Raw genomic sequence first — 10,359 nt, forward strand, 5'->3', positions numbered from 1 at the left:
CTTATGTGGTAGTATTTAGACTTGTCATTTCATGTTGATTCTCAAACTAGGTACGAGTTCCTTATGTTGATTTTTTTGAACTCTGTGTTGCCACATTCATTCAAGATCTTTTATCTCGAAGTATTCAAGGAGATATATGAGTCAAACCTTGAACGAGTTCTTCACTCATTCTCCTCTTTGGATCGTATGGGCAGTTAGAATATATATATATATATATATATATATATATATATATATGAAACGAGAACAACTAATCATAATCATTAATATTTGATTCATTGAAATTAATGACTTAAATTAATTTCTCTTTCCATGGTCCTCTTTCTTTGTAACTTATTTAATCTATACCAAAATCTAATTGTTATATTTAGAGAAAAAATATAGTTGTTGCATTTTGATAATTATGATAATCAATTTAATTATTTTTATAGATTTTTTAACATAAAATAATTTTAACAAAAGCATTTTTTATTTTTTAGTTACTATACAAATATTTATTATTGTTGTATCAAAAATTAGAAATTATGATATATTCAGTGCTATTTTTGATTCAATGACAATAAATAAAATTTAATTGATTATCATTATTCTTAAGATGCAACGAACATTTTTTATATTTTTTAAACATAAAATAATTTTATCTATGGTGCTTATTATTATATAATTAAAATATAAGTATTTATTATCATTGTATAAAAAACAATTAACATCTTAATTAAAATTATTAATATAACTCTATATCAATTCAAAAAATATTATCGTAGTATTCAATCAAAATTATTAATATAATTATATAATATTAAAAAATTTAATATAACTATATAATAATCAAAATCCTTAACACCACTATATATTCTTAATATATAGTTATATTAATAATTTTTATTAATAGCAGTTATATTAATTTATTATTTTTTACTTTTTATTAAATAAAATTAAATATTTTTTACTAATTAAAAAAACAAACCATTATGGATAAAAATATTTTATGCTAAAAAATCTATAAAAATAATATAATTGATTATCATAATTCATCAAATATATTTATTCTTAAAATATAACGTGAAATAAATATTTATTGTTTAGATCATTTTAATTTCAAATAAAAATACAAAATACATTATAATTATATTTCAAAATAATATCCTAACTAAATATAATTATATTTATAGCGAATTATTTAACACTATTTTTATAATGATTTGATAGTCACAATAAAAATATTTTTGATAAATATATCTTTTTATGGAAATTTTTAATATGGGTGCAATAGAAAAAACTCAATAAGGTGGTCTTTATATAAAATTTTAAAATCTAAAATATTATAGTCTCTTATAATAGATATTAATTTTCACTGATAAGCTTTATATATAACCCAACTCCCAAAACACAAATATGATGTACTTTTTGTCAAAAATAAATAACATAAAACTATCTGTTTTTTGGATTATTTTGTGAGCTGTTAAGTTACAGCGGTTTCATACCACTTATTTGCTTCCCTATCTCCCTCAACCTTAAGCGCTCCGAAAACCCTGCCGCCAAATTCTCATCCTTTCAAAACCCAAACACAAAAACATACAAAAACAACATTATTCACATCATCTTTTTTCTAATCCAATTTCAACCAAAAATTAACTTGCAAAATAAATAAATATTATTCTCAAGACGTGTTCTTCTTCGTATAACACTTACCAGAATCTTTACAAAAAAAACAATCACATTGTTGTTTTCTCATTACTACAAAACGTGTGAATATTATGAACCTAAATATCATATTAATTGCATGCATGGTTAGAATAATACATAAATGAATGAATGTCTTCGTCTACCTCTTCTTCACGTTCATCTGAAATGACCAAAGCTAATAACCATAGCAACATTTCTCTGAGCCCTATCCACCCAACCACCACTGCAACTAATTCATCTCCTGACACTCCTAATGTCAAGAATGAAAAAAAGAAAAAGGTTCTTTTTTCTTCTTGTTTCTTTCTTTTTAATTTCATTCATGCATTGCATTCATTGTTCATTTTGTTTATGTTTTTGTAAAGTCTATCTTGCCCAAGATTTTTGGATCAAGGCGAAACGGGAGAGGCTCCGATGAAGATGCACTCAAATCTAATCCAGAAGGAGATTCAGTTTCAGTTAGTTTTGGTATTCATTCATCATTATATATCTCTCTTTCGTTTTCATTTTCTCGCTGTTTGCTCCTTTATTTATTTTCTCTTTGAATGTTTTTGTGTTGAAAGATTTGGAGAAGAAGATTGAAAACAAGAAAAAAGCTTTCCTTGAAGCTTCTCCCATGATGAGAAAGAGTTTCTCAGGTATATGATTTTTTTTCTTGATTTTGTATTCGTGTTTGGTGTCTGACACGCGTCGAAGACTAACACAACACTGACACATATGGTTGCATTAAACTCAGTTATTATATATATTTTTAGTTTATTATTGGTGTCAATGTGTAAGTGCTAGTTTCTTATGAGAGAAGAAATCAAAATTTCAATTATAGATTTGTTAGGATATGAGAATGTGACAAAGTAAACCAATGATTTAAATTTCTTATCAACTCACAGAAAGGGAAACTAGCCCTGGAATTGAAGGCTTAAATTTATGCACTTTTGAACAACGGCCGAAGCCTCCGGAACACGAACTTCAGAGTTTCAGGTAAGTGATTTCTTTTTCAATTCAAGCAAGACTTCGAAATGTTTGCATATACCATGTTATTCATACTGTGCTGGTTCATAATTGGAATTGCAGGGTCTTTGTTGCAACATGGAATGTAGGAGGAAAGTCTCCAAGCTATGATCTCAACCTTCAAGATTTCTTGCTGGTGGAGGGTTCTGCAGATATATATATCTTAGGGTACGAACCGGCTCGAAAGCAATTGTTTCTGTAAATTTGATTTCATTCAAATCATTACTATAACTTGATGTTATATGTTTTATGTTCAGGTTTCAGGAAATTGTTCCTCTAAGTGCTGGAAATGTTCTCGTAATTGAAGACAATGAACCAGCTGCAAAGTGGTTAGCATTGATAAGTCAAGCACTAAACACGCCAAAAAACGAATTAAGTGATTCATCCGATTCAGGAACTGGATCGAAATCAAAGGAATCAAAGTCGCCGGCAAGTCTAAATTTCTTTCAGAAGCCTTCTCTTAAAGCTATCAGTAGAAATTTCAGGGCAGAAGGAAGCAGCCTGCTTAAGGCATGCAATTGTCCTGTGGAATCTCCGTTAAGAGAGCGGCGGAGGGTTAGAAAGTTTAGTGAACCTATGACTAAGTTAGAAACGCAGATTCGCGGCGAGAGCAGCATGGACGAGTTGTTTTCAATTGCAGAAATACCAACTACTCCTGGCCAATCTAAATACTCCCTTATATCAAGTAAACAAATGGTTGGGATTTTTCTTACCATATGGACAAAGAAAGAGTTAGTACCTCACATTGCTCATCTTAGAGTAGACTCTGTAGGGAGAGGAATCATGGGTTGCTTAGGTAACAAGGTAACCACAAGAATCCTTATAGTACTACTAAAAAAAGTTGAATTAGTCTAAACTATAAAACTGATCTTTCTACAATTGATTGTAGGGGTGTATATCGATGAGTATGTCATTGCATCAAACAAGCTTTTGTTTCGTATGTAGTCACTTGGCTTCTGGCGAGAAAGAAGGCGATGAGGTGAGGAGGAATTCTGATGTAGCTGAGATACTCAAAGGCATACAATTCCCTAGGATTTGTAAGAATCCTTGTCGCCGAGCACCAGAAAAGATAGTCGATCACGAGTAAGTCATCAAAGAATTCAAAAAGAACGGAAGGATTACGCGCCTTTTGAATTCTAACATTGTTTCGCTTGTTTTGCAGTCGAATAATATGGCTCGGAGATTTGAATTATAGGGTGGCTTTGAGTTATGAAGAAACAAGGGTTCTATTGGAGGATAATGATTGGGACACTTTGTTAGAGAAAGATCAAGTTTGTCCCTCTACCTACTCATATACATATACATACAAGATAGAACAATTTAATGACCTGAGTAAATTTACTGATATAGTTGCTTTTCATTTTTAATCAGTTGAACATAGAAAAAGAAGCAGGAAGAGTTTTCAGTGGTTTCAAAGAGGGAAGAATAGTCTTTGCACCAACTTACAAGTATTCACAAAATTCAGACTCTTATGCTGGCGAGACTGTTAAATCAAAGAAGAAACGTCGAACGCCAGCATGGTATTGCTTCATCACCATATGCACAATTAATCAAAAAACTTATGATATATTAATAAAAAAAACTATTATCATTGATAATATTCTGCTATTGAACAATTGTCAGGTGCGATAGGATACTGTGGCGTGGCAGCCGCATCGATCAAGTATCATACATTCGTGGAGAATCAAGATTTTCTGACCATAGACCTGTTTGTGCTGTCTTTTCTGTGGGTGTGGAAGTAAGAAGCAGAAACAATAAATTCAGAAAGGGCTATTCTTATACAAGCCCGAGACTCGAATATGAAGACTTGATACCTCAAAGGCATAGTTTCTATGATTAATAATCCAATCCTCAAATCAATCTTGTATATTTTTCTCTAGTGTCTATATAGAAGAATGATGATTTTTCACCTCACTTTTACTTTCTATTTTTTCACCACACTTACCAAAATGTCCTTACATAGTTAGAACTAAATAATCATTAACTCCTAACAATTTAAATTGCATATGGCTTATGCAAGTGACTAAGCAGGAACTGCAATATTCTATCATGACTCATGTCACCTAGTGACAGATGTAAATAGAGTTGAATTTGAACCATTCTTTGTTATGCAAACATGAAATCAAGAGGAGAAACTTATGGTATTAATATTAATTTGAATAAACTAAAGCTCAAGTGAGTTACATATCAGAAGACAGACTATCCCTACTTATTTAAATCTCTATTTTCTATGCTGAAAGAAAATATATTGGCATGCAACTTGGACCATCTGCGGTGTTGTCTTTCTGTCGAGTGAATTTTATTCACAGGACAGAAAGATTGCACTGCAGATGATCCGAGTTCTTAAGAGAGGAAAAGAACCTACTGGTACGTCAAGTCCCAAATTGAGGTTTCTTCATGACTTAATGTGGTACCTTGTTTTGGATTTTGATTCAAGTCCACATTATCTCTACTCATGTCCATTCCCATGTGCAATTCAAGATCTTGTATGCCATTTATCCAAAATTCACCACAATCTTCTACTGTCCTATCCACGATCTCTCTCATTTCATTAACATTTCCAACGAGGTTACTATGATCCTGATTCTGATTACTAGATCCTGCTATATCCATATTCAACCAATCATCTGACAGATAATCATGGAAGGGAACATGTCCTTGTTCTGTTCTGTAAGAACATAGTGATTCATGGTTCACCCTTGAACTTTTGTCTGAAAATCCCATACACAATTCACTCTGTGGACACTCAGCATATTGACATGAATACATCTTCTCAAAATCAACATCGAAATCAAACTCACTCTTCCTCTTCTCATTCAAAACATGTGTAACAACACTACTAGAGCTTTCACCTCCTTCTGATATCTTGAGGCATTTTTTAGTGAGCTGTGAAAGCAAAGCTTGTTCTTGGTTCATAACTTTGCACCAAGTTGCACTATCTTTAGCTGTCATCTTATCTTGCAAAGTCTTGGATTGAGTCACAAGCCTTCTAACTTTATCAACATCAGGAGACAAGTGTTTGATGATTGCAGCCAAGACAGAAACTTTCCAACCCTTTTTCAAATCATGCGGCTTTTTATAAGGTGGTGGGCCATGTCTTTGTGCCAAAACACCTTGTTGACCCCACCACTGTTCTTTCCCATTTGGCCACCAAGGAGGAGCCAAACCTCTTTCAAGAGGGAACCTTCTTTGTGGTGGCACACAGTGTTGCATGAGAGCTGAAAGTAGTGAACCTAAAGTAGTATCTTGTAGTTCATAAAGTAAATGCATGTATGATGAAATTGAATCTTGTTGCTTTTCAAAAAGTGCTGGTAATAATAAGTATTTCGAAACTGCTTCTGGTGCGTTTTGGCTGAACTTGACTTGTTCTTTCCACCACTCACGCAAGCTTTCTGAAGAACCTGTCACTGGTTTTCCATTTTCTGGTACAATACCATAGACAAAACCTTGAGCTTTGCATATTGTCATAATCTTCATCATATATTTGAGGATTGAATCTTGTGCTCTTAACATCTTCTTCCTTCCCGACGCTTCATCTTTTGCTTGCTGGTTTTGTTCTTGTTTCTTGCCTTTTTCCTTTAGCTTCTGTAGTAGGATTTTGTCCTTCCACATGCGTTTCTTCAGCTCATCATAATCTATTTCTTCTTCTTCTTGTTCAGATGGGTTGGTTTCTTCAGTGATTTTCACCATAGTTTTATTTCTGAGAATGCTATTGAAATGTAAGTGTAGCTATATATATGTGTGTGCATGAAGGTACTGGAATGGCGGTGGAAAAAGAGAATGATCCAATATGAGAGAAAATGAAGTTTATGAAATGGTGAAGTGAGTGCCGCGTGTGTTGAATTCACGTGCCTGGGTATGGATTTCATGCAGTAATGCTCTATAATTACTAGATTCATACACAAGAATTTCTTCATCTTATTTTTTATACCACCAATCTTATCTTTTCGATGTATTAAAAAAATACATTTACTTTCTTTTTTTTATTGATGACACTTTTCTTTTTAGACTTATATATAATATGGGCTCACGAAAATGTATTAGATGCACTTCAGACATTTAATTACAAAAATAATTCACTTTTTCAAAAAAAAATTCAAAATACTTCTGGTTTCAAAAAAATTCTCAAACTACCTCACTTTTAGGAGGAGTCGCCAATTAAATTGGAGACTCCTCTTAAAAATTGAATGGAGACGTCAATTGGATTGGCTAGGGCAGGTGCCCTAGCCAATCCAATAGGCGCCCCTGTGTATGATTTAGGAGGAGGCGCCAATTCACTCCTCCTAAAATGCATTTTTTTTGTAAATGGTATACGTGATAGATAAATTTGATATAGGACCACTTTATATTAATAAAATTTTCAGTTTACACAAAGAAACCTAATGGTGATGACCGGGATCACCTAACCGATTTTCGGTCCCACATCCTCTAGCTACCCTAACTTGTGGCCCTAACCCACGTTGACGATTCTGTACCGGTGTTTGAGCATCTGAGGGGCCAGGAGCGTCACTACCAACTACAAGAGAAGGTCTGTTGAGGTAGTCATACAAGTCGGCATAGTCTTCAGTATGCATCGATGATGTATCGCCGTAACTGAGCTCATGACCCATGCCAGAGAAGTTGGGATGTGGTTGACTCATTGATGGGCGACCATGACGGTTGAAGGGAGACATGGGTGTGGACGATGCGTCGAGGAAAGGTTGGAAAGGTTGTTAGGGTGTTTGGTAGAGATAGAGTTGTTGGATGTTTATGTTTTGTGAGGTTTGAGCCTCTTGGCTACGGTAGGAGGAGGGGCGGTTGGTGTTGAATGATCGTTGGGTGTTCTGGCTTAGGCGACTTTGGTAGGGTGATGGGGTGGGTGCGAAGCGATGTTGAGTCTCAGGTTGATGGTCAATTTGTTGGTGGTGGTATGGGGTATGCTCTTGGTATTGGGGTTGGGTGTATGGAATGTTTTGGTTGTATGTTTGTGTGTTGGTTGAACGGAACGTTTGACGGACAGGGGGTTGTGTGTATCCGGTCTGACACTGTTGGTGGGGGTTTGATGTTGAGGTGTCAGGTGTGTAAGTCATCTGGCGTGGGTCGTACAAGTACATATCCTCGGCGATGAACTGAAAACCAACCGATCTGTACCAAGCCATATAAGTACGACTTGGTTTTTCTTCAGTTGGCATGATTGCGTTAGTTAACACATGGTCATGACAGTGCTTCCATTTGCGACACTCCGATCTTGCGAAGCTTCGCCATGGATTGAAGTTCCATTAGTCGCTAACTTTGCGCAGATGCCATTCTCCTAGGCTAGCTGGGGGATCTGGGATATTTTGGAGGATACCGAACTGCAGCTTCACACGATCACTGTTGTGCATATCCACAGTTGTGAACTGTATTATCGGTGTGCATGCAGTCCATACGACTGCGTCTTCAGCGTTGACCTCATGGTCATGATCCAAATTAAGGTATGGACGCCAAATGAACTGAAATGTGAAAGAAGATAGGATTATAGTCAATGTAGAAGAAGTTAACAAAATATAACGAAATAATTAAGTTATTTTCCTTACGTCTGTCGGTCGAAGGTGATCCAACAGGTTGCGATACTGAGTAATACAGTGTCTTGGACATCTGTTGTAACTCATACCACGTGTAGACCATCTACACCAAAAAGTCAAAAAATATTAGTTAGAGGTGATAATCTTTAAAAAAGTAAGTAAAGATATAGCAATTTAAACAACTTACTTTTGTGCATACGGAAATGTGAAAGGGTTGTTATTGACGGGTGCTAGAGACGGTAATCTTGACCAACCACATGCTTGTAGCAAAACTGTACATCCAGAAAATGTAGATGTGTCTTTGTGTGAGTTTTTGCACAAGGAGCTATAGAGATAGGCTAGCGTCACGGTAGCATGTAGACGTCTTCTAACGTCACGGTACACTCACCGGTTGGGAACCAAAATGTGTGTGTCTCTGATCTCCATCTTTTGCATAAAGCTAAAATGAATTTGTTATCTATGGACCAAGACAAAATCTTGCTTATATGACCAAAACCGACGAGTTCAACATAAGGTTGAATCATCGGGTCCATATGGACATATTCGTGGACCCGAGTTCGGAACCTTGATACATCCTAAAAAAGAAAGAATAAAAAACTTGACTAAGTTGGTATGTTAAAATAAAAGGGGGTTGGTGAAGATGAAAGATAAAAAGTTAACAAAAGAAAAAACTTACATATGTTGCGATGTTTGCAACCGTTCCTCTATGTGATTCGCCCATTGTGAGGATAGACATTTTGTCAGGGAGTTGGTGTAGATGAAACTACAAGAAGTTGTTGCAGATGAAACTGTAGAAGAAATATTGTAGAAGAAGTAGTAAGAGTGATGGTGTGGAACAAGTGTTGATGGAGTGGATGTATTTATAGGCAAATGGATAGGAGCATGAAAAGTTGTGCTTGCATGGTGTCTCCACTTGAATTGGCGACCATGTATAACCTTTAAGAGGGGTCGCCATTCAAATTGGCGCCTCCATAGGGGCATGCATGCAAGACCTAGGTCTGATTGCTTGGTTTCGAGGTCTGAATGCATGCTTTGACAAGGTGTTTCCACTTGAATTGGCGCCCATGTGCAAGGAATGAGTGGGGGCGCCAATTCATTTGGAGTGTATGTCTGCATGTCTGACACGTGGCTATCTTGTCTCTTGCATGCTGAACATGCCACTTCTTAGTAGCTTGCATGGTTGACACATCATTTCGGAGTAGCTTGCATGTGCGACACGTCATTTCGGAGTAGCTTGCATGTGTGACACGTCACTTCGAACTAGCTAGCATGTGAGACACTTCACTCCTCTATTTAAGTGTCTTACTATCAACATCCAAGACACTTCACTCACATTCATCTGCAGTAAGAAAATAGTTTTCATCTGCACAATGTCATCTTCATCATTATACAGTGTCAACGTTCACTGCAACGGTGAAACATACAAGTCTGAGCTATATGATTTTTGTTTTTGAAACACTGATACCATTAGACTCACGATCAAGAGAAATGCAACCTTCTTGCATTTGAAAAAAAGAATACAATCCTGTATAGGATCGGGTATTGTGTTAAAGATCACATATCAAAATCCAATATTTTTTTAGAATAGTCAATGCAAGTATTTCCCCCTTAAGGTACAAGACGATGAAGATGTTGAATACATGTTTGTTAGTCATGAACATTCAGGCTGCAACTGTATTGAGTTGTACATTACTCTTCAACCATGTATACCATCTCAGTAGTCTCAACTAACCGGTCAGGATGAATCTGGTGAAGATGATCCACAATGGTCAGATGAACTCAACCCAGAAGCAAAAGCAGAAGTGGACAACATATAATTATACTCCATCTTTACAAGAAAGCTTGGATTGCGGGGACAAAGGTTGTTGAATAAGTTTTCGGCAACTGGGAGGATTCATACAAGGAATTGCCACGGTTTTTATGGGCATTAAAAACATATGTCCCAAGAACTGTGGCAATTATGGAGACATTGCCAGCGATGATGCCAGACGGAACCTGTGCTACAGGTAATAGAATCTTTCACCGTCTCTTTTGGGCATTTGACTCGTGCATCAAAGGTTTCGCATTCTGCAAACCTATTATTCAAATTGATGGCACTTGGTTATATGGAAAATACAAGGGTACT

General features: G+C 35.6%; 2 protein-coding genes across 2 annotated transcripts; one reads left to right on the forward strand and one right to left on the reverse strand.

Annotated features, from left to right (window-relative positions):
- Positions 1–1,657: 1,657 nt before the first annotated feature.
- Positions 1,658–4,593, forward strand: LOC127107115 (type I inositol polyphosphate 5-phosphatase 5). Its single transcript, XM_051044389.1, has 10 exons — positions 1,658–1,965; positions 2,049–2,151; positions 2,247–2,321; positions 2,571–2,661; positions 2,755–2,859; positions 2,949–3,495; positions 3,581–3,774; positions 3,854–3,962; positions 4,063–4,211; positions 4,315–4,593. The coding sequence occupies exons 1-10, from the start codon at positions 1,816–1,818 to the stop codon at positions 4,529–4,531; spliced, it is 1,740 nt and encodes a 579-aa protein (XP_050900346.1). The 5' UTR covers positions 1,658–1,815; the 3' UTR covers positions 4,532–4,593.
- A 220-nt stretch (positions 4,594–4,813) lies between these two features.
- Positions 4,814–6,532, reverse strand: LOC127107116 (putative ETHYLENE INSENSITIVE 3-like 4 protein). The gene has a single exon (XM_051044390.1). The coding sequence runs from the start codon at positions 6,379–6,381 to the stop codon at positions 5,053–5,055; it is 1,329 nt and encodes a 442-aa protein (XP_050900347.1). The 5' UTR covers positions 6,382–6,532; the 3' UTR covers positions 4,814–5,052.
- Positions 6,533–10,359: the final 3,827 nt, after the last annotated feature.

Source organism: Lathyrus oleraceus, chromosome 7 (genome assembly GCF_024323335.1).
Source record: "Lathyrus oleraceus cultivar Zhongwan6 chromosome 7, CAAS_Psat_ZW6_1.0, whole genome shotgun sequence".
In the NCBI taxonomy this organism is placed as follows: domain Eukaryota; kingdom Viridiplantae; phylum Streptophyta; class Magnoliopsida; order Fabales; family Fabaceae; genus Lathyrus; species Lathyrus oleraceus.

Excerpts from the sequence above, each read along its gene's own strand:
- LOC127107115 (XM_051044389.1), top strand. The coding sequence starts at position 1,816 with ATGTCTTCGTCTACCTCTTCTTCACGTTCATCTGAAATGACCAAAGCT. Across the intron at positions 2,152-2,246 it reads TTCAGTTTCAGTTAGTTTTG|ATTTGGAGAAGAAGATTGAA; the intron begins GTATTCATTCAT and ends TTGTGTTGAAAG. Across the intron at positions 2,322-2,570 it reads GATGAGAAAGAGTTTCTCAG|AAAGGGAAACTAGCCCTGGA; the intron begins GTATATGATTTT and ends ATCAACTCACAG.
- LOC127107116 (XM_051044390.1), bottom strand. The coding sequence starts at position 6,381 with ATGGTGAAAATCACTGAAGAAACCAACCCATCTGAACAAGAAGAAGAA.